Below are 22,758 nucleotides of genomic sequence, written 5' to 3' on the forward strand. Positions count from 1 at the left end.
TTAGGAGGCATTTTTGTGGGAAAGATCAACCAAGAATGTGAATGCCACACATCATGGAAAGCTGCTGACATTCTGGAATGCAGCTCAGCTGCCCCAAAATGTCGAGAACCTTGCCCAAGAGATTCTATTCTTTTGTCTATGGGTACTAGGCGGCAGCTAATCAAGCCACTCCTATTCCCATGAGCCTACACACTCTGCAACTATCACAACTCTCTTTGTTGACAGCAGTTACCTATTGGAGCTACTTTCAATGACAGCGTGCTTCAGAACAAAAACACCATGTCAAAGACATGCACCCAAGCCAACAAATCTGTTCCCTTTGAATGAGAGGGCATTCTGCATGTGAATAATTATATTTGGTGGCCACGTGCACACTCTTGCCACTTTCTCATAGGGAATCTCTATTTGTGCCAAGCAGTGGGGTCTTTCGTTAACTTTGCTACAACACTTGGGAAAAACAATACAGCCATTACTTGAACTATACAAACTGAAATGTTTCCCCATTTTGACTTATCACGCAGGTTTTTTGGGCTATAGAGACGCAAGTCCCCTGCAACTTCAGAACAGGGTCTGTAGAAGGTTATTGGGGGTCTCAATGTCTAGTCCCCACACCAGGTACTGGGCCTGGAGTATGATGAGGATCAGATCAAACTTGAGCCCCTGCCACTCTGGGTCTCAACATAGCGTAATGAGCCTGCCCAGCTCAACAAAGAGGTTATTGAAGACTTCTTAGTACTGTACTGTTCTGCATAAGGATGGCCTCTGTCTGGAGTGGCACAGTGGGTAAAAAATAATGGGGTTGTATGCAAATCAGAGCAACTACAATTGGCCAAGACTATTTGCAAGCACTCTTTCCATCACCTTTATGTGTTTGATGTAAAAGTCTAGGTGGCCAAGGGCATGCCCATACATGGGTTATTTTCTTGCTGAGCCTAAAATTAAACCCTGGTAAAAGGGAAGCCCCCACTTATAACCAAATCAATAAATGTGATCAATCTCTGTGGCCCACAACGTTAGGCCACCCTCACAACCTAGTAAAAGTGACCAGCAAATTAGGATGTATCCTATACTCAAAATTTTCTTTAAACCCACAGACCTCAACGGTGGCACAAAAATGGTCTCTTCCAACCAAGAACCATAAATAAAATCTTTCCTTTCCTTTCTATACCCTATAAAGTTGCACTGGCTAATAATTTGTTCTTGTCACGGTTCGACGTTTGCAATTCCTCATACCTTAGCCTCCCTCGGTGCCACCATATGGATTACTTTCAATCCAAAAACAAATGAATATGTTTCTGGTTGCCAAGAGTTTCTGCACTAGCTACCAGTCAAAAAATTGACCCATTTCAAACGGAATGCATAATGCATAACACCTACTACTCCTCCTTCCCCACATACCCTGGATAAAAAACTCACCAAGTACCACTTGGCACGAGAATTAAGGTCTGCCAACTCCCTCTCTTTACAGCCCCATACTTCAGTCTACAGCATTGGGGAGGCAGAGCTTATTGCTTTCAGGGCCCTCGCATGTGGAACTCCTTACCAGTACCCCAAAGAAAGAACAAAATCTATTTAAATTTCGAAAAGCCCTTGAAACCTGGCTCTTCACCCAGTACATTGTCCAGATAATTACATCTAGTTCCTCTTGTCCCCTTTGTTTTCATAATCAAGCATCGAGAGACTCTAGCCATGATTGGTTATGTGCTCTGCAAAAGATACATATTAAAAACAATAATAATAATGACCACGTGTGCTTTAAATCACTACGATTTATCCTCTCAGGCTTGCTTCAAACTCTGTATGCTGCAGCTCTTGAATGTTTCTTCGAAGCGCCACCAACGCATCCTAACTTTGCACGATGAGCTAGTACCTTTTCTTCTGCAATGCACAGGTGTACCGAGTTAGCCCCAGCATTGTGTGCGAGTCCGGATGACCTACTGATGTGGACTTATCGCTCTGGTGCAAGTCTGTGAGGAGGTGAAGGCATTGGGTAGACCCTGGGCGATCCCGGCTAAAGCTGCAATGCAGATACTCCTTTTCACAGCTGTTCTCAGCGGTGCTATTACTAGGTGTCCGCTGCATGAGAGGAGACATTCGATGTTCAGGGTCACTCACATGCCTATCCACAGCTGAAGGTGCTGGGCTTGAAAATCCATCTGCTCCTTTTGAGTTCTGGATCCTCGCATCAGCTACAATCCACAAGACTAACCGCTCCCAAACAGCTTCACCAGTGTGGCAGTCTGTGGGAACATGAGGAGAGCAGAACACAAATATCAGCAAAGGCAGAGATTACTTTGCTGCATGTGTGCTGTGTGTGAGGGAAAGCTCATGGTTTCCTAACCTGCATCTACATATTCCAGTAGACAAGCTAGAAGATGCAGATGCAGTGGGGTATGTACCACTGTCAGCTTGCCCAAGGGACAATTACCCTGTCAAAGTCTCAAGGGCCTCAGATAGTGAATGTCACATCAAAGCTGCCTTGAATGGAATGAGGCCAACAGCAATGGTGATGTATATGTGTAGATATCTCTGCATGGAAGCATACCTAGAACCCACGTCTAGTTATTGTAACTGTTATTTAGTAGTTGTATAGAGCACCATATGCCATCAGTTTGGCATTAAAGCATCTTTCCGTAGTCCTGGTAGTCTTTCCAAATGTTTCCATTGCAACCAGAGGATGACTTTGTTTTGTGGAGGTTTGTGGTCAGGAGGTGGTCTGTCAAATGTATGTATGTGCTAAGTAGTTGATGGTAGCAACTGCTGTTGGATGCCTTAAAAGCCAGTAAGTTGCATATGTTACTAACATTCTTCCAAAACAAGTGAACTGTCCTCTGTGTCCTGATGACAGCCTTCACTCTTGGTCTCATGAGCTGATGCTCCTGACATGATGTAAGCGTACATTCACCATGAATGGTCATCAGTGCTAAACCGGAATACCTACCGCTTTAAACAAGTTCATGTGTTTGCACTGGTCATCTGTGCTCATCAATAACGTGTCCCTCACACTAAAGCCGATGCCAATAAAAGTGATGCAGTGACTTCCAGTAGGGATAATGCATGAACATAGTAATTAGGGGGGAAGTTTGGCAGGCTAGTGATTCACCTGCCATGACATCAATTTCATCTGTCAGACATGCAGGATCCTCATATTTAATAAGATTGTGTTGCTGCAAGTGAGCAACCTCATCAAAGACATGAAAGCATATGCATGGCTTTAGCCCTTGGTAATGCTTGTGTGTCTGTAGGGTCATATATATACGTGTTTGGTAGCAAGAATACATAGGGTGAAGGTGATTAGCACAGCCCTTTAGATGTGATACTAGTCTGTACACTCTCTACTACCAATTTGACACTTTTTCCTTGTGGGTAGCTTTAATTCTGTTTATTTTTTTTACAGACATTTATAAATGCATGCATTAGTGTTATGGTTAGTCTGCAAGACGGTGTTTCACTTTCTGTAGCTCATTGTGCATTTTAGGTCTGGGTTTTGACAGCTCTGCTGTCACACAGATCTATTGATAACAATATACATAGGGCCTTATTTATGAGACGTGATGCATTGCTGCGTGAAAATAGCGATGCTTCACTTCTCAGTGCGCCCTCCTTGCGACATGATGGATGCGTCCTATTTACTGTACGACGCATCATGTCACAAGAATGACAGATACGTCTGTATTACTGATGTATCTGTTGGCCCAAAACTGATGCATTGCTGGAGTTGTGTCGGAAGCGTGACGCAACTCCAGCAATGTTACTTTCACATGGGGCAAGCCCCATGTCAAAGAGTCTGCATCAGTCTTATGCCTGCCATGAGGCAGGCGTAAGATATTGACGCAGTAGTGTCCTAGAAGTGCGGGGGAACGCACAACCTGCATACATTATACTTGATGCAAGTATAATGTGGCGTAGTGGTTCACAAAGTGATGCATCTGCCTAGATGCGTCACTTTGTAAATAGGGGGCAACATGGCGCATTTTGCTCACGGCGGCACAAAAGTGTTGCAAGGTCTCATAAATGAGCCCCACAGAATTTGCTTTGGTTCCGCCCCTTTGAACCATTGGCTTTCTTCGACTAGCCTCTTTCAGCCACTCACTTGAGATTTTGTCAGTCACATATTGTCTCAGCCCAGTGGCATATTCCTCTATTAGCTAATGCTATTAGCTACTTGAGTGTATTCCCTTCCAGCTCCACTCAAGTACTTGCATTGAGCCACATGAGGACTACTGTACACCGGTTACACTATCTGCCCACTCCTGATGGATGACTTCTGGGTTTCTTGGGCTAATGTGCTAATGCTGCATACATTAGTACAGTAAAACTAAACCGGTAAGACTTGCCAATACTTGTTTAATCATGGACTTGTAAGCAGAACATCGGTTTCAGTGGCACATTCCACTGAGCTTTCCATTCTGGTTGCTAGGTTGTGTTTTTTCCATTGGTACGGCCTTTCAACTCCATCTTTGTACAAGCCTCTGTGTGGATAACACTGCACAAGGGAAAGTGTCACAGTTAGGCACAGATGTAGAGAAATGTTCATTATTGTCCTTATTGAGGGAATTCAAGGAGAAGTGCTGGTGGCCAAGCCCGCTGTCACAAATCTCCTCTTAATTTTCTTTAAAGTGTTGTTCTTTGTGGCCATTGTCTGCAAATAGTTTACTCACTTCGCACTAGTAAGATTTTCACAGCTTTTTGCCTAAGTCTTATTCTTAAACCAGTTTTGTAATTTGATATGACCATTTCCAGATAGCAATGCAAAGGTACAGGGACGGTGGGGGAGGGGAGGCGGGGGGGGGGGATGGGGCAATTAGAGTTATTGCTAGATTCTCTCGAAAACCCGTAATCTTTGCAACATTCATGCCACTTGGAATATGGTAACACTTTGAATCTGAAGAACCCAAAGATTGAGAGCCAGTGTCGATTATTGTGACAGAGTGACTGAGTCAAGTTTATAGGAGGCCATCGAAAAGGTGAGTCAGAGAAGGCCAAAGGCACACCCACTTTTTCAAACCCTAATTTGTGATAATGTTTGAACGCCAACGTCTTCTCCGAAAAAAGTCCCTTCAAGAAACTTGCCATTTAATTCATTCTTTGCCCGCTTTTGCTGCTGGAAGGACTATTGGCAACTAGGAAAAAAAAAAGCGTGCCCCCTGACAGTGAAATATTTAATTTGGGTAACAACTCCGTGGAGGCCAAAGGCAGGGGGTGCTTTGGCAAACACGAGGACACTTTTTTATCACTAACACTTTAAATGATTCTGGTCAACCCCACCAGGATTGTTTATTAGACCCGGCATACCCAATAGGGCTTAACCCTGTTAATCTACCTAATTGTAGTATATATCTGACTCTTTGCCAGTTTGTCCTGTTGTTATACCAACTGGTGCTCTGAACCTTAATGCACCAATAAACATGATAACAGTAGACAATGGGGTAATAGATACTGGTTGTGTAGAGAGTAAAGACACCCCCTACACCAGCATAATTACTCATGGCAGTCTTTTCTGGAATGTAGTGGGTTTGCCAAACAAACTAGGCATGAAAGACTGAGCAGAGTTTGTTAGTAAATTTAGCATAGTTTGCTTACAGGAAACCTGGATGTGTGAAATAGCTCACATAAATTACTTTTATTCTGACTTTTATTCTGTTCACACACCGGCTAGACCATCTGTGGGCGGTCATGACAAGGGAGGTTTATTAACTCTGATCGCTACAACATTAAATGCCAGAGTTAGGAAAATGCGGTTGGAATCTCCGCATTTCCAGATTATTAATATTTTGTTTAAGATAAATGTGACCCTTGTGGTTATTAACTTTTATCATAACAATTTTAATAGCGCAAATATCACTATTTTATTTGTAAATTGTGCACACTGTCTAAACATGAGGCATGTCACTATTTAGCAAGGGACACAGCAGGTGGTTACCACTGTGAGCACAATACGGGCAGGGACATTTTGAATTTTCTACTGTCAAAATTGTCACTCTTTTTAACCTTAGATGGTATTGAGCTTCTAAATTCTGACGTGGTAACATATGTGGGAAGAGGGCAAGGAACCAAAAATCAGGGGTTAACTCGGAAGTGGTCTACTGTCAACCCAGACTTTGTGTTGGAGGCGATTATAAAGAGCAACCTTGTGCAAGTACTGGATGGTTTGGAAGAAAGTTTAAGCGTCCTATCCATGATTAAATCATACAAGGCAATAACTGAGACAACAAAGGTACTTCTAACTAAGAACCACCCAAATAGGATACAAAAAAACAAAAGTTGGTTTAACAAGGAATGCTCACAACTACATAACAAATTAGTCAAGATTTGAATATTAAACCACGAGATAAAGTAGGAGTGCAACAGACGCTCATAGATTATAAGCGTGCGCTGGAGAAATGCAAAATGGAGATCAGGCAAGAAGCATAGGGCCAATTACACCTGGCATCCTAGAGTAAAGATCCCAAACACTTTTGGAAAACTGTCAGCGACGAGTAGTTTGGTGACACAAAAAATGGTAACATCGATGGAACAATTATGCCTGAAATGTGGGTAAAACACTTTGCTGGTCTCTACAGTAATAGCACTGAGACACAATGTGGTGCACGTTTTTAACACATGGCTTCTCCCCAGGAACCCCCAACTCTAGACAAGGTAAATAGGGCACTTTCACAGAATGTAAAGAACAAGGTCCCTGGACCGGATGGTATACCTGCAGATTTATTTTGAGCAAATATCCATCTGTGGCAACCATTACTAACAAACATATTAAGATGCTACGTGGCCTCTGGAGTCATGGAGATCAGTCATAATAGTTCCAATCTTTAAAAAGGGAGACAGATTGGATCCTAAATGTTAGATTGCTTGAAATTGGACCATGCTAAAAAAATTCCTTGGCTCTCTTATGTGCAAGATCAATTGGAAAAACTGGGATTGCAGGATTGTTTTGGTAGTCCTGGAAAGATATCCTCAATTTCTAAGGCTAAGCTTAAAAGCGACCTTCTTTCATTCTTGAAGCAAGTAAGAGATAGTCAAGAGATGGCCAAAAAATGGGTTGTTGAGCATTCATCATTAATTAACTCCCCACAAATTGAATCATGTCTCTCTTTCTATTTTAATTGAGTACAAATGTTTTATCTGATTAGGTTTGGGATGGGTATTAGGATGGGCATTGCTCATCTGTTGGTTTTGTACCCATGTGATGTTTACTGTGATGCCAAATTAGACTTGTGTCCATGTAACTCAACTTCTGCACAGAGCACTTTGCACTTTATGTTCTTTTGTAAATTGTATCTTAATCCGAGATGCACCTTTTTAAAACCATTACTAAGATTTTTAAACATTATAAGGTGTCACCCTGCATTATGCCATCTACTCCTTTTAAACAATGAATTCACTTGTCTTATGGTCTATAAGTATATCTCCTCTGCAGTCCGACTCCGTACTATTGTTGGAAAATGAATCCCTGGGTTTTAATAAGGTCGGTTGACATTTTATCATGTATACCATTGTTAAATAATGTTTTATTTGTTCTTTTATGGCTGTCATTAAGCCGAATAAAGATATTTTGACTGACTGAAACACGAGGCCACACCAGGAGGTCTCTCTCAGCAACCATGGATAAGTAAGCAATTCAGGAAATAAGGTGTAGCCAAGAAATCCATGGTGCATGAGGTGTCGCCTGAGCAAAAGTCCACAGCCTACCTTCAGCCTTAACACCGTTCAGGGAAAACAAAGAAAAAGGGGAAGGAGGACTAACAAACTCCTGGCCCTATCGGTGATTAACGGGATTAAAGTGGGTCACAGAATGCAGAGGTGGAGAAAGAAATGTTCATTGGGGAAGGCTGATAACTCAGTGTCCTCATTGATCTCCCCAATATCTCTGCTCTCTTTAGGGACTAGAACGAATGACAATGGCTATAAAAGTCGGGCGTTCAAGAGACCAATGGTAGGGAGCGTCGAAATGACACATAGGTTTTTGAACAGCCCCGATTTAAAAGGCCTGATCAGACTTCTGGTATAGAACAAGGGCAATTTAAACAAAGTCCCAACACTAAGGTGATAAAATGAGTGCCAGACCTAGACATTAACAGTTTCAGTCTATGTCAGCCTTTCCCGTGCTTTATCAACAAACAGGGAGAGAGGGAAAGAGCCTCAGGAGAGGCACTCAATTATGTCTGAAAGAATTAACTATCCAATTGAACAGTTTCAAGAAAATCAGCAAACCTCTAACCTATATTACGCCACCTAAATCCTAAACCAAAGCTCTCAATTTCAGCTGCATCTTTAAAACATGCAAAATGGGCATCAACATTAATAATGCCAAAGGCTGATTCTAAATAGGGGTGGGTGGAATTTTTCATTCAGCTAGCTGAATTGCTGGAATTTGGCGATTGCGCATTGCTATTGTAACGCAGAGTTCGGGCACAATTCCGCCAATCGCCCTGTGGCGTAATTTGTTTCCCATGGGGCTCCAGAAATGAGAGGTGGCGATCACAAATGAGATTTTGGCGTCTCCAAATGTGATTTTCTAACACCAGCGGTCACTGGCAGTCACAGTAGCTGCTTCTCAAGTAGATTTGCCGCCGTTTGAGTAGATTTCGTACTTAAGCAGCAGTGAAATCAGCTCGAACGGCCACGCACTCATACGTAGCGCATGGTGCCAGTCGTGCTGATTTTTCTGAGCTGCTCGCACTACTGTCACTAAATTACAGCGTGACGTCGCTAAATTACAGCATGATCTGCATATTTTCCACCTGTTGGCGGAACTCCGCAGGATCTCGTGGACCTTTTTTTCTATCTCTGCAAAAGTACGCAGTCAAATTTTGCCAGTTTCGCCCACCCCTAACCCTGGAACAGCTGAGGACTTACTAAAAGCTATTCTTCAAAAAGTAATTTCTATAACGAGACATACATATTCAGGAAGATAGCAAACCATGTAAAATGTCAGACTTGGAAAATGTGGGCACCTACCAAAGTTTGTAGTGGTAAGGAACAGAGTTATGGCCCTGGAGGATTCCCTATTCAGGACAGTGGTTTGAAGCAGCAGAAGTAAAGCCCTGGACAAATGCAAAGATCTGGAGAACAGATACCAACCGGTTTATCTTTGTTTATTTCGGATTCCAAAGGTGGCAGCGCGAACTGACAACAAGACCCAAGGTGGAGGAACTACGACTAAATTACTTAGAAGAGCAGATGTCCCCTAGCACAGTAAGTCAATCCCAGATCTCCTTACAATCACGGCTTCCCAAAGGTTCTGCTGCCCCCTTCCATAACAGGGAGGCAAGTTACATACCACAATATTTTTTACAAGACCTTCTACTTCTGAAGGAAATAATCCTGACTACTGTGAATGAGTGCAGAAGATTCGAACCATTAACTGGATTTACTTACTTTATTTTCCAGGCTTAGGCATAGACATTGCAATGAGACAAAATGGGATGCGATCCTTGCTTAATACATTTAAACAGATTGGGGTGTCTGCCACTAAAGTGTCTTTAAACAATCTGAAAGTAAACTGGTGTGGCTGCTTTCATTTATTTCCTGCGGTTGATGAGACCAGACGGCTTTTAATGAAAACGAATTAGGTTGAGAGTGCTTCCAGTTTAAAGGAAATGTATAGGACGCTGTGAGGGATTACCAGAGTAAAATGGGGAAGCAGGAATTGCCATAACCATTTTGTGGGGATGGCTCAATTCCAAGTTCGGGATGGAGTGGTTTTGCAGGGACACAGGCCTCTGAAATCAGGCAACGTCTTAGTTGTATATCTATAACATATACAAAGACAGGCAAATAGGAGAAGGTCATTGGCCAAGGGGATTCAAGGGTTGCTACACAGGCCCGTCCCTATTGATAAGGCTCCAGCTGTAGTCCTTACAGGGATACCACGGTGCAATTATGTACATGACTACAATATACCTGAGATCAAGAACTCGAGCCCCAAGATGGTTTAGCATATTCTCTTTTTTGTGGGAGGTGAGACATTGGAGCCACTTATAGCCTCCAATGCCTTGTTCTACTTTCGAGTTTGCAGGAGAAGGGAGTGAGGAGCTTGGGCTGCTGATAGCACAATTCCCCACCTGGCATGAGGGGTGCTGGGGGGAAGGGAAAGAGAGAGAAGCAATCATGGGCGTGCAGAGGTGTATGCAGTGGGGCAGAAGAGAAGCCACTTGGGTGAAGAACGGCCTGGGGAGAACAGGGGCATGCACGAGGGCCATCAAGGATAAAAGAGCATAGTTTTTAATACATTATAAAAAAAACAAGCATTGGCATAGCCAATAGGTCTCGCTTTTGGGACCTTATAAGTTTTTAGCCCCACAACAGTTTATGTTGTTGCACCAAGGACATTGTGGTCCATAACTAAATACTTAGAAGGGCCCAAAAGCGAGACCTATTGGCTATGCCAATGCTTGTTGAGTTTGAGTATCTATCTATGTCACTGCTCGCGCCTCACAGGCGTGCGCACTCTGCACTCACAGGAGCGACAGTACCTCCCTTGGAAAATACCTGTCCCCAAGAGACAGATCAGGACCGCTGGCGTTATGACAGGCATTTATACCCAGTCCCCAGAGTTAAGAGTTCGGGCATAGTTATGTGCTCTCATTCGTTAATGAGCAAACTGCATGTCAGAGAGTGAATGTCACCCCTCATCCCCGCCCCCAAGCCTCGATTGTCCTAAGTGCTGCACTTGGTGTTTTAAACCGGTTCACTGGTTTCCACATGCAGTTGTTAATCCATCTGCAGGGCTCCACTAACAGGGCGTGTTTTTATTTGTTGTTTACATTGCACATTTGCTCAGTCTTAGCCTGGCCTTGTTAAATGGCACCTTTCCACTGTAAAGAATAGTTCTGTTCCTGCACGAGGCAGAAGGGACGCTTGGCTCCTGCGGGCCTTTTAGGAGCAAAGCTGCGGTGTTTCTTTTATAGTTTGCGGTCACTTTGTAGATTCGTTTTTCCGGGTTTGAGTTGGAGTGGGACGCATCTGCATTGTATTTCTGGCTGGATGGAGGAGAGGGTGGGCGTGCTGACTGGTCGTGCTGAGAGGAGCCGCGCAGGACAGGCTGCCGTGCACTTTTCAGAGCTGAGCACTTGGAGTGAGCGCTTTGGTAAACATAGCAGCGAGGCTGTTTTTCTTGGAACAATGACCTGATACGTATCCACCATGTAAAGAGCTGCAGCAGGACACATCGCCAACGCCCTGCCTTCCTGCAGACAAGCAAAGCTCCTTAATGCGGCTTACAGCGAACCCTCCCCTCACACGACAGCGCACAAAGCAAAAAAAAAGTGACCTTTGTGAACCTTACTTGGCATCCGTGCTTTCAAAACATGGTTCCCGAACTAGGTTTACGGCTTGTTTCTCTCACTACTCACAGGGTAGGACTTCTGCTTAACTTTTGTCAGGAAATAAGTGCAGAGATGGGTGTAAAACGCTGAACAAGAATGTTGGCACATTATTTACAGACGTTGCAGATGGCGCGCGAGGTAAATCCCATGGTCGAGAAGCGTGTGCGGGATGACGTGCCATGTTTGCAGTCCTCTGTTTCTAGGCGCGTGTCCGGCTCTGGGTTCTGGTAGTATTTTTGCTCCAGTCTCTTTTCAGCCCCCCACACCCCCATTACCTCTTGGTATGTCAGGCTTAAGTATGGGGCGAGAGAGGACAGTGCCAGAGGAGAGAGAGGCGACAGGAGGAAGAGAGCGAGCGTCAGAAGGGGTGGGAGGTGGGCTGAGAGCGAAAGCTAGAGAAGGAGGCAAGAAGCTGGCAAATGTGGGCCGGGAAACAAAGTACGGCCGGCCACAGAACGCGTGCTATATAATTTCTACCACTTAACTTCTGATGCAAAATTACTTGAGGTCGTTCGACTGAGTTATCTGGAGAGAGGCCGGAGGGAAGCCGGATGGGGGCGGGAGAGCCTGGTGGGGGGGCGGGAATGCGCTTGGAGAGAGGCCAAAGGGAAGCCGGATGGGGGCGGGAGAAACTGAAAGTACGGCCGGCCACCGGCCAGCCATGAATAATTTGGGGAGGAGAAGCCGCACAGCACACGCTGGGAGAAGCCCTTTGATGTGCTGTGCGGCCGTTAAAAAAAAATGCAATTAGGAGGGAGGGAGGCTGATGCGCGTGCTTGTTTTGTCACGTGATTCACGTGAACTTAAAGAAAACCGCAGCGCAAGAAGCCCTTGGTTTCACGAGGATTTTCAGGACATGAATTCTCGCTCCGCTCAATGCGCTTGCGCGCATTGATAGGTCGCGAGACCTAAAAACTTGCTTCTCTTTCCTTATTTTTTTCTCCTTTTGTCCTCACTCTTTTCTATGGATAATCTGGCAAGAATAATAACACAATGTAAAGTTGTTAAATGCTCGCTCAAAATAAGCTTGTGTGAAAGCTTTGCTTGCACACTAAAGTATTACCTGGCTCAAGCAAGCGAGAACACCCTATAATATAGATAATCATATATTCTCCCAAATGGGAGCAAACCCATTTTCTGGAACAATGTAGCCACCCCCCTCCTCCTAAAGGTATAGCAATTCTTATATTTGATACAAAACTGAGGATTATTTCCTGCATTTCAGATTGCGGAGGTTGACAGGTGTTGGCCCATAATAAAATAGGGATTTTCCAGTTCTAGCTAAGCTCCCTATGTATGCCTAAAACCAATACTCCAGATATTTTTCAACATTTGATGCTTAAATTATACATATTTATTGATCTGCTTGTTTTAACATGCAAGTTGAACTATATTTTTGGCACTGTAAAAGGATACCATATAAGAACGAAGAGAGTTTGATGGATTATGACTGCCTTGACAGACAGATGGACTGGATTCAAAAGCTACATGGAGATGAAGGCCCCCAGTTGATCAGGCGTATCTTCATTTTTTCACATGTAAGTTCCCAATACTAGTGCACCAACTACTTAGTGAGAAGACAACTGGCGGGAATCTCGCGGAATTTTGGAATTTATAGACATTAATATTTTTCATGGTCCTCTAAATGCTATGTGCTTTCGGAGGCTCCATATATCCCCAAGTCTAAAAAAAAACCATCAATGTATTTTTTTAAATCATTTATATACCTTCTCAGGCCCACTGTACGTGACAGAAGGGCATAATGCCTGGACATACCAAACAATAGCTTTCATGGCAGAAAACGTGCTCTAACAATGAATAGATGCTGCATATGCAAATAGCTGACACAGAGAAACGACATGCTGCTCTAGTGCAAGCAAGACACTTTTCTCAAAATAATGTACACAAAATCCTGAGGAGTATTCGGGCTCAACGCATATTGCTCAACAATTTCAGTCATCAAAATACTATACATTTATATTTGGTGACAAAACAGTCCTAGCTTTAGCTGCTCTAGCATGCGACAGTAATACCTGACAAGATATTCAGAAAGAAAAGGAAATTTTTGGAAAAAGCAGCACAACTAAGATTACAGAGTCCTTTGCCCTGTATGATCCGCAGCTATTTGCCGCAAAACAGCAAGAAAGATGTAATGTCCTCATGTCCAAGCAATATCTAGATCTGATTTGTTTGCCATCAGTGTCTACTGACTATATTGTCAGCCTATCAGCTCAAGTGACTTCTGAGAACCTTTCAGATGCCATTAGGTGTGTTCCTAGTGTCAAGGCAGTGGTGCATACTGGTGCTCTACCAACAGAGATAATCATAGTTTTCAAGGTGTCTCTACTGCTTGTCCTTCAATCTCCTTTTTAAGGCATAATGTTCGGAGCCTCTATCCCTTCATCTTGGGAATGGGCACAGATTATGGACTTCTTGAAAAAAGTTACATTCATTATTGCATTAGGTACATATCATCCCTGCTCGCTGCTTTTTGCAGATAATAAGTTCTGTGCCAGGCGAGGTGCTAATAGATTTGGAACTGTTATCGCAGGATTAGTATCATCATGGCAATACAGGTTCATTACAGGGAGGGACAGTCTAAGCCATAAACATTTTGGAGCTGCCCCAGTTGATTGAACTAAGACTTCGAAATTTTCAAAAGCACCGATTGCCTCAGAAACCGAAAAGCCACTTCATCGGGTGAAGTAGCCATTTCTCTGGGCAATGGTACAGCATCTGTGATTCCCAACACAGTTTATAGGCTGGTTCCAGCACTTTTTTGATCCACTGGAGCTTCATTGACAATCAGTAGCTACCCCTGTGACCCATTTGACATCTTCAGTGGCACCTGTCAAGGTTGCTCTCTATTTTCTATATGCTCGTTATATGGAGTTTTCTTTTACTATCTTTTGAAAGGGCAACACACATACCACTAGTATTATTGTCTAGAAGAGCTTCAAAGGTTCTGAAGTATGTAGATGGTGTCCGGATTACCACAATTGCCTCAGCATTTGGCTTCTTCTCTGGATATCAATTAAATTAAGCCTAGCCACAGTTCAGGATCTTAGTTAAGCTCTTAGTTTAAATATCTGGGGAAATAGTGGCAACATATCACAAAATGTGAAGTTGTGATGAGCCTGCCTTAAAATAAATCATAAATATTCTTTAAAAAAAACTGTAGTAGGATGGTGACAGGTTAAGAAAACTGTAGATGGATGGGACAAGCAAAGGAGGTTGTGGTCGGTCCCTGCTTTAGGGAAGTGGGGAACGAGAGACAGACAAAGTTAGCTGTAGTGGAAGTGGAGCAGTCTAAGGGGAGGTACTCGGAAGGGACAAGCCCTGGAGACTGCAGAAAGAAAGAGGAAGGCCAAGCAGTCCATAGTGAAAGTGGGGCAGATTAAGAAGGGTGCTGCAGTAGAGGGCAGGTCAAGGAGGCTGTGGAAGGAGGGTGAATGTCAGAGAGGATGTTCAGGGAGAATGGAGACCAGAGAACCTGCAATGGAAGTGTGTGGTCAAGGAGACATACAGGCAAAACAAGGATGAAATAAATATTTCTTCATAGGAAGGACAGTTGATCCATGGTATTCTCATAGAGGAGTTTATAAGGGGCAAACATGATAACATATTTTAAATGTCTATGTAAAACAATGTAACAGTGCAGAAGGTGAGACAAAAGCTGAAGACCGAGCTGGCTATTTGAAATTCACAAACAAATGGTGATTATGTTGTAGAAATGTGCATTGCATCTGCCAGGCACTTACCAGTTCAATCCTGCTTGTTTTCCATAAATGTGACACATCTGCAAGCTGCTTAAACATGCCCTTTAAATTCACCATCACAATGGCAGCTAACACTGTCTGGAAAAAAGAGGGAAGGTCTGAAAGAGCCTTAGAATATGGTAAGCTTCAAAATCATTGCACCATGTTATCTCTATTCTCTTAGGATGCTTTTTTTAAAACTCTTTGAACAATTCTAATGAATATGGATTCTACTCATAAACAATAATGGAGATGAACTAATCTTGACCTGTTACATTATTCAGCTTCTTTGCAGAGTCAATTTTTTGAAAACGATATGACACCAAGGAACCCCTGTATCACAACATCACCTGCAGTCTAGAACAGCTACTAGAACTCTTAATGTATCTGTTTGCATTTTGAAAGAACTATATTTTTGTTAAATTGGGCACAAATTAAATAATACGTTTTTCTTGAAGGGAGATGCTACTTAAAGAGTATCCAATTTGCTTTCACAATTTAAGACCAGTTATTTGTGTAACTGAATGTTATCTTTAATCAAACACATGTAATAACATGACAATAGTTTTTTTTCCGGTGAAAAAGTTATTTGTGTTGTGCCATTGGGACTGGGAAATGGAGGAGACAGGTAACCAGTCACACTATAGGGAGGAGGAAGGTACATGGGCTCTGTGGGAATTGGGATAATAAACATGTGTTTGCAGAGGGTATAATGAGCAGATGGTAACTTTCTGGAATTACTTTTCTATTAGGGGCACCTGTATTAAGTACTGAGGGAACAAACGAAGGGTGCAGGCCTGCAGGATGCAGCTAACACTCAGGCCCGAGTTTTAGCTGCATCTGCCTGGAACAAGGTAAATGTCTTTGAAGTTAATCAAGTTCCTGGGCACAGTCGACAGGCATCCTGTCAGGGCACAACAATACCGTCCCACACGAAATGCCCTTTGTCCCTGTTGTGGGCGCAAGTTCACATGTCATTCACACCTATGCAAATGCTAATTACTGGCCAGCAGAAGTGGAAGACTAAAATGCAGATTAGCTTCCTGAGATTTCAGGCAGAGAAAAGGTAACTTTCTAAAAGTACCTTCTCCTTAATAGGGTTACAAAATATGATTTTGCCATTATATTGGACTTTGAATAACTATTAATAAGAGTCCCTAAATTATTTTTCTAGCTACTTCCGAATCGAAATTAGCATTACTAGTTGTAATAATGTAACCCAGTGTTTTCCTATAGAGCAACCAGGCATGCTACAGTGAAAACGATTTTGGGAGCTTTTTCATAGTAATGACATGTAGAACAGTAAACATTTACATGTCCTTCTTGTAAATACCATGCACCATACCTTATAGGCGATCATCCCTACTTAGGGGTGAGGTATTAATAATTAAAAGGAAGGTTTTGACCTGTCAAAAGCAGTTTATTTTAACAGGTCAAATTAGCAGTGTAAAACTGCACAGCCAGACTACAATGGTAGGCCTGGAGACTGGTTTGCTGGATCACTGCAGTGGGTGGAATAATGGGTACTGCAGCCCACTAGTGACATTTAACTTACAGGACCAAGTACACATACAAGGGACTTATTGGCAATTTAAATATGCCAATCAGGTGTACAATAATTTCAACATGCTAAAAGGGAGAGCAAAAGCACTTAATTGCTGGGTAGCAGGAATACATTATGCAGAGTTTTATGGCCAACAAAATAGGGTTCAGCATAAAATCCAGGGTGACGTGGCCGATAGGGCAAATTTCCAGCATATTGATATGGCATTTTAGCAGTATTTGTTGGCAGGCTAAGATGCTGTCCATCCTATGCTTTTTCCCTGCAGACTTGATATGCTTAAAGTGCTTTTGTCCATGATAGGACTGCATGTTTGATTACTCAGAGTTAGAATCATCAAAAAATGGATGAGTTCAGGATCATGTATGGTCCCATTAGAAAATAATCGCAATTTCAAAGCATTGGGCAGTGGCATATTATTATTATTATTATTATTATTGCGGGTTTATATAGCGCTAGGAATCGACTCTCGGAGGAGTATCTCCACGCTTCGACCGCTGGGGAACCCATCCTGGCTCACCCTGAGAGATGGTCCCAGATGGGTATCTCTAAGGTGCGACCAAGCATCCCCGGCAATCTGGGGGGGCCGTTGTGAAGATGAGGCAAGCTGATGCCCAGAGTTGCCGCGTGTGGTCTCTGACTAGAGTAGGCACCGAGGCGAGAATTATCGAGTCCGCTGACCCTGGTCCACGACCCTGCCGCGTCGGGAATCGAACCCTGGTCCCGGGCCGTTCTCTGCTTACGGGTCTGCCGCCTCTAACCAGTGAGCCACACTTCTCCATATGATAGTTGAAGAGGAAAAGTGACTGCTATGGCCTAACCTATTCCCTCTACAACTTTTAAGTTATTAATTTGTCTACTGTCCGTTGATGAGAAATAGTCGGAGGTTGGTAATGATATACATCAGATGCAAAATAACTGTCATTCATGATGGTCAGAGATAAAACATGATTGAGCTTTGTTGGATGTTAGTAAAAAGTTCCAGCTAATGTGCATGTGTTGTTGGGAAAGTATTATTAGGAGCAAAGTAATAGTCAATTTGTATGAAGTCCTGTTGTTTTTTAAAATCTTTTTTTGATATTAGGATATTTTGGGGCTATCAAAAGACCCTAACTGCAAGTGCTTAACTGTAAAACATAAAAAAGAAATTGGATGTTAATTGGTGCATTTGATACTTATGTAAGACTGCTAAAAAAGATGGCATATGCAGTGTAAGCTGCCTGAAAGTCAAATTCCAGATGATCACTATAGCTTCTGGTTTTCAGTAGGAGGACTCCTTACAGCTTTTCTGGCAACAGCGCATTTTGATGTGACTGCCTTAGTCAGGGAAAGCTTATGCCTATCATGTTAAAGTGCAGCAGTGTGCAGCAGTATGATCACCAGTGTGGCAGCATGTGAGGTTGCCATTATCATCACACCGGTGCCCGATTAACAGTCAATAGCTGCTTAGTTCACTCAGGCTCAGCACGCACAGGTAGTCAAGGCGCTAAAAACGTGTGATGATGCATTTCAATGCAGTTATGCAGACCACCACATTAAAATGCATTAGTCTAATGCCTAATGAGGGGTACTTGGCAGGGCTGTACATCAGGGAAAAACTTTGATGGTTTGAAACTTACACCAGGTTCCCGGCAACACCAGATAACTTACCTTACGTTCCTTACGCTGGATCTTCAGAGCCTGACCATAAGGTTCAAGTCATGAATTTCTGGAGAAGCAGACAAGGAAAAACTGGAATTGCCTTTTGTCACTTACTGCCCATTTAAAGGGAGGGTCAATACTGCCGAAGGAGGGTAGGTTTAAAGTTTAAATTGTTCAAATTGGGCCACATACTGCCTAGATGGGAGGGAGGACACCTCATATTGTAAGTAGTGGTAGGAGAAATGGGTTGAGATAAATCTATGCTCAGCTCTTACTTTTATATCCGTGCAACAAATCCCCTTCAGTGATGTTTAAACACCACTGCATGAAAATTAAAAAGAAATGTCAAAACACTGAAAATGTATATTTGTGGTACATTAATTTTTAATACTGAGGGTACATCTAAATAATGCCTAATACAAATGGTATAGTTTTCACATTTTAGCACATTTTACATACCTGCGGTAATGGTTCAAACAGATAGCCAATCACTAAAATAACCAGCAATACCAAAATTGATGACAAGAGGCCTGCAATCTGAAAGACAAATCACATTAAAATATCAATTTAAGAGACCTGCAATCTGAAAGACAAATCACATTAAAATATCCATTTAAGTGTCCATACAAAGATGGTCTCTTGTGTTCTGCGATGCAAAACATACTTCTTCTGCACTTCTGGCAGAAGAAATGTGTGTCATACTTTTTGAAATTAAGTGTCTCTAGATTGCTTAAAACGTACCCACAATTTGGATTCCTAGGCTACTTTTTTTCCATGACCCCACCAGATACCTTACCAGTCACCAGCTCTTCCTACTAAAACCATACCCCTTGTAGATCCACCAACCTGCGCATGGTTTAAAGCCCCCAATTCATCATGAATTGTCAGTTAGTCTCTGGTCAACAACATAGCAGTAACCACAATATTAGGCATGACCTCACCATCCTGAGTGGTGAGCACACAACAGTATTCCTCCTCTGCCACAGCACCTTGTTTTATGTGTAAAGCACCTGAGAATTTATGGTTGCGTATGGGACATAAAAGGAAGCATTTTGTGCTCTTGAAAGAGATTTACAAGGTATGCAGAACTGCGTTGGGACTCAAAAGGCAGGGCATGGAAAGTTCAACATAAAGTCACATTCTTTTTTGCCTCTTCCTTTTTTTCAATTGCTTCCTTTTTGGTCAGACCCCAAATGTTGCATTGCCACCAGCATGTACTGCCCAATTTTCCATAATCAACATCCATCGTGTTACACTAAAACTAATTTAAAATGCAACCATTGTGTCCTGATATATGTTCTCCTTGGTTAGATATCTTCTTGGTTGGATATGCTGCCATCAACTACGCTGCCTGACCCTGACCACACCAGTCCCTCCTCCTATCATCCATCCCCACACCATCACTAAGCTGTTATCAAGTCACAAAACGAAAGGCCCCTAGTTGGCCGCACCATCCTGAATGAATGGAACATAGCATCCTTTTATCACGTTCACGTACCTCAGCCCTTTTTGAACTTTGTGAAATGACTGAGGGTACATGAAGTCTAATTACTGGGCATTTATGTTTTTGGATTGTATAGAAGGAGATACATGACTTTAGGAATCACTTTGACAGGTGTAGATGACACAATGATTTGGAGCTCCATGAGAAAAGAGGGAAAAACCTGCCACATGATTCTGATAATTATTTTTTTTCCGCATATCTTAGACTCCTTCTTTGTTGTCACATTTCTCTGTGGAGAAGCTACATTTAATAACCACAATTTTGAGCCAGCACCATATTTATTTACTGCCATTTTGAATTGCCAGTATTTGGTACTGATTATTTAAATGTGTATGATGCCCTGCACACCCTCAGTTTATCAAAGTTAATTATGTGTACCAAATTAATCATTCATATGATGAATGATTAATTTGATACACATATTTAACTTTGATAAACTGAGGGTGTGCAGGGCATCATACACATTTAAATAATCTATACCCTGTTGGCTCGATTGATACCCAGCACCCATTGATAATGGATTTTGAAGAAATTGCACATATAACGCCTAACCAAGCAGAAGTAAAAGCATACACCACAGAAGAAGCAGAAAACATATACACATTGAGTAAGGATGTTAGGGATTTTCACAGTAGACCAGGATCAACAGCACAGGTCATAAAGCAATTGCAATATACACTTAGAAAAGAAATCAATCAAAGGCTTCACGCCACCACCTTGATCTAGTACCACAAGGTAAAACGTATTCCGGGAGGTTTACGAATAGCTTTAAGACCGATGCTTTTTAAATTCAATAAACCATTCATGTTGAGATGGTTCGCCATTCTCAATAAGTGTTCTTTAGATGTTATGTTGCTCATTATAGAAGAATTGTCGAACATTTTAAAAGAGTTGGAAATAGAAATTCAGGAAATGCAAACAGAATTATCTAAACGTTTGACAGAAGATGAATTGGCAACTACACTTAAAGAGATTAATGATAAACTAGAGGAGCACACCAAAGAGGTACATGAGCGCAAGTTGCGCAAGTTTAAGCGTGATACTATTGACTACAGTTAGACGAGGTCTACACTTGGGCTGATCAGTATGCGCTAAGGCGAGTATTCAAGAAACCAGATGCATCCACTTCAGAAGAAAGTATAGCCACTGAATCAGACACCTTACCCACTAGGGCACCCCTAGGACCGACACCCAGCACAAGTGTAAGCACTGAGGAGCAAGGAAGTAGTAGCACTACACCTAAGCAGGCTTTTTTAGAGGTAGGCCGCACATCGAACCATCCTCCAGACGACAATGCCGCAGCCAAACAAAACGAACAAGGAGGGGACAAGCAAAAAAAGTCCCGAAGCAGGAGGAACTAGTAATGAATATTTCTGATTACACATTGAGTAAGCAAGAACTGCATGTCTTAAACAAAGGTATGACATTTGTGCCGACTTACCGAACCAACCCACTAGAAACAGAGGTGTCTTTATTTAAATTTATGAGAAAATTGCGTTTGAGATGGTTTTTTCATGTCACCTCAGGAGACAGTGATACACAGCAGGGGTTACAATGAGAACAACATATTTTTAGACCCAAGAGCACATTCGTAGCACCATTTTCCCACAAAGCATTGGACTTATTTGAGACTTTGGTAAAAAAAGATTTAGAGAGCCTTTCTCATAACTTGAAGGGCAGGAGTAACTTAACCAAAACTGAAAGAAATATTTTAAATCAGTTGGCCAATAATGACACAATCAAAATAGTGCCAGCAGACAAGGGGGGAGCCTTAGTGGTTCTTAATCAACAACATTACAAATCCAAAGTTGACCAGCATGTCAATGATGAGAACACGTACATTAAACTAGGCACAGACCCTACGGTCCGATTCCAAGCAGTTTTGGCACAAATCCAGGAAAGAGCTAGAAACATGGGCTGGATAAATGAACAGACTCAGAAGTTTTTAACAATACAGCATCCGAGGAGACCATATATTTATATGTTCCCGAAGATGCACAAAAATGCAGTAGATCCCCCGTTCAGGCCCATCGTGGCCGGATGCGGGTCAATGCACGAGCCTTTTGGGAAATACCTAGACCACTTTTTGCAGCCACTGGTTCAGCAATGGACCACGTACATACAAGACACAACAGATTGTTTAAAACACATCAATAAAGTCATCATTTCACCAGATGAACAAATACTACTGTGTACCATTGATATTTCAGCACAGTACACATCTATTCCACATCAGGAGGGAATAGAAGTAGTAGAATGGATGTTGTTGAAACATGATTATGAGGAGGGTACTAATGTTTTTTTGTTGGAAATGTTACACTTTTGTTTGTACCATGGATATTTTTGTTGGCAAAAATCATTTTATTTGCAGAGAACGGGGACCTCCATGGGTTTTACTGGGGCACCCACGTTTGCCAATATTTTCATGGCTCGATTTGAAGATATGCACATACTGCAAAAAGCACAATGGTCGGATCATTTGAAATTGTATGTCAGATACATTGACGATATACTCATTGTATGGAAAGGCACACATGACCAGTTGACCAGAGAATTGAGTATTCTAAATACATGTCATGATCACATCAAGATTACATATTCTATTGACGCAAACACAATGAATTACTTAGATATTCTAATTGAGAAACAAGCACACAGACTGAGCACAAGAGTGTACAAGAAAGTAACTGACAGGAACAGTGCGTTGCACTATCAAAGTTTTCACACCACATCATTGAAAAACCATTTACCGTTCTCTCAGTTTCTGAGGGTGCGGAGGATCTGTTCAGATGAGGTTCAGGGACTGCAAGAGATGGAAAGTTTATCTAAGGCATATGAAGATAGGGGTTACCCCTTGGAGATTTTACAAGATGCAAAGCGTAAGGCCATGTCAGTGCAGAGAGAGGTTCTGATGGAGCAGATTTCATCTGCAGTCATGCATTGTTTTATTTTTTGTGCTTCACACAG

The 22,758-nt window shown here is 42.4% G+C and overlaps 1 protein-coding gene across 1 annotated transcript in view; it reads right to left on the reverse strand.

Moving 5' to 3' along the window:
* The window catches only part of SLC26A5 (solute carrier family 26 member 5), a 395,647-nt gene that overhangs the window by 65,620 nt on the left and 307,269 nt on the right, over positions 1-22,758 (reverse strand). Inside the window, exons 11-12 of the mRNA XM_078679017.1 lie at positions 18,747-18,824; positions 15,089-15,184 (exon numbers count right to left, since the gene is read on the reverse strand). Of these exons, the coding sequence (XP_078535143.1) occupies positions 15,089-15,184; positions 18,747-18,824 (174 nt within the window). The remainder of the gene's footprint in view (positions 1-15,088; positions 15,185-18,746; positions 18,825-22,758) is intronic.

Source organism: Lissotriton helveticus, chromosome 1_1 (assembly GCF_964261635.1).
Source record: "Lissotriton helveticus chromosome 1_1, aLisHel1.1, whole genome shotgun sequence".
Taxonomy (NCBI): Eukaryota; Metazoa; Chordata; class Amphibia; order Caudata; family Salamandridae; genus Lissotriton; species Lissotriton helveticus.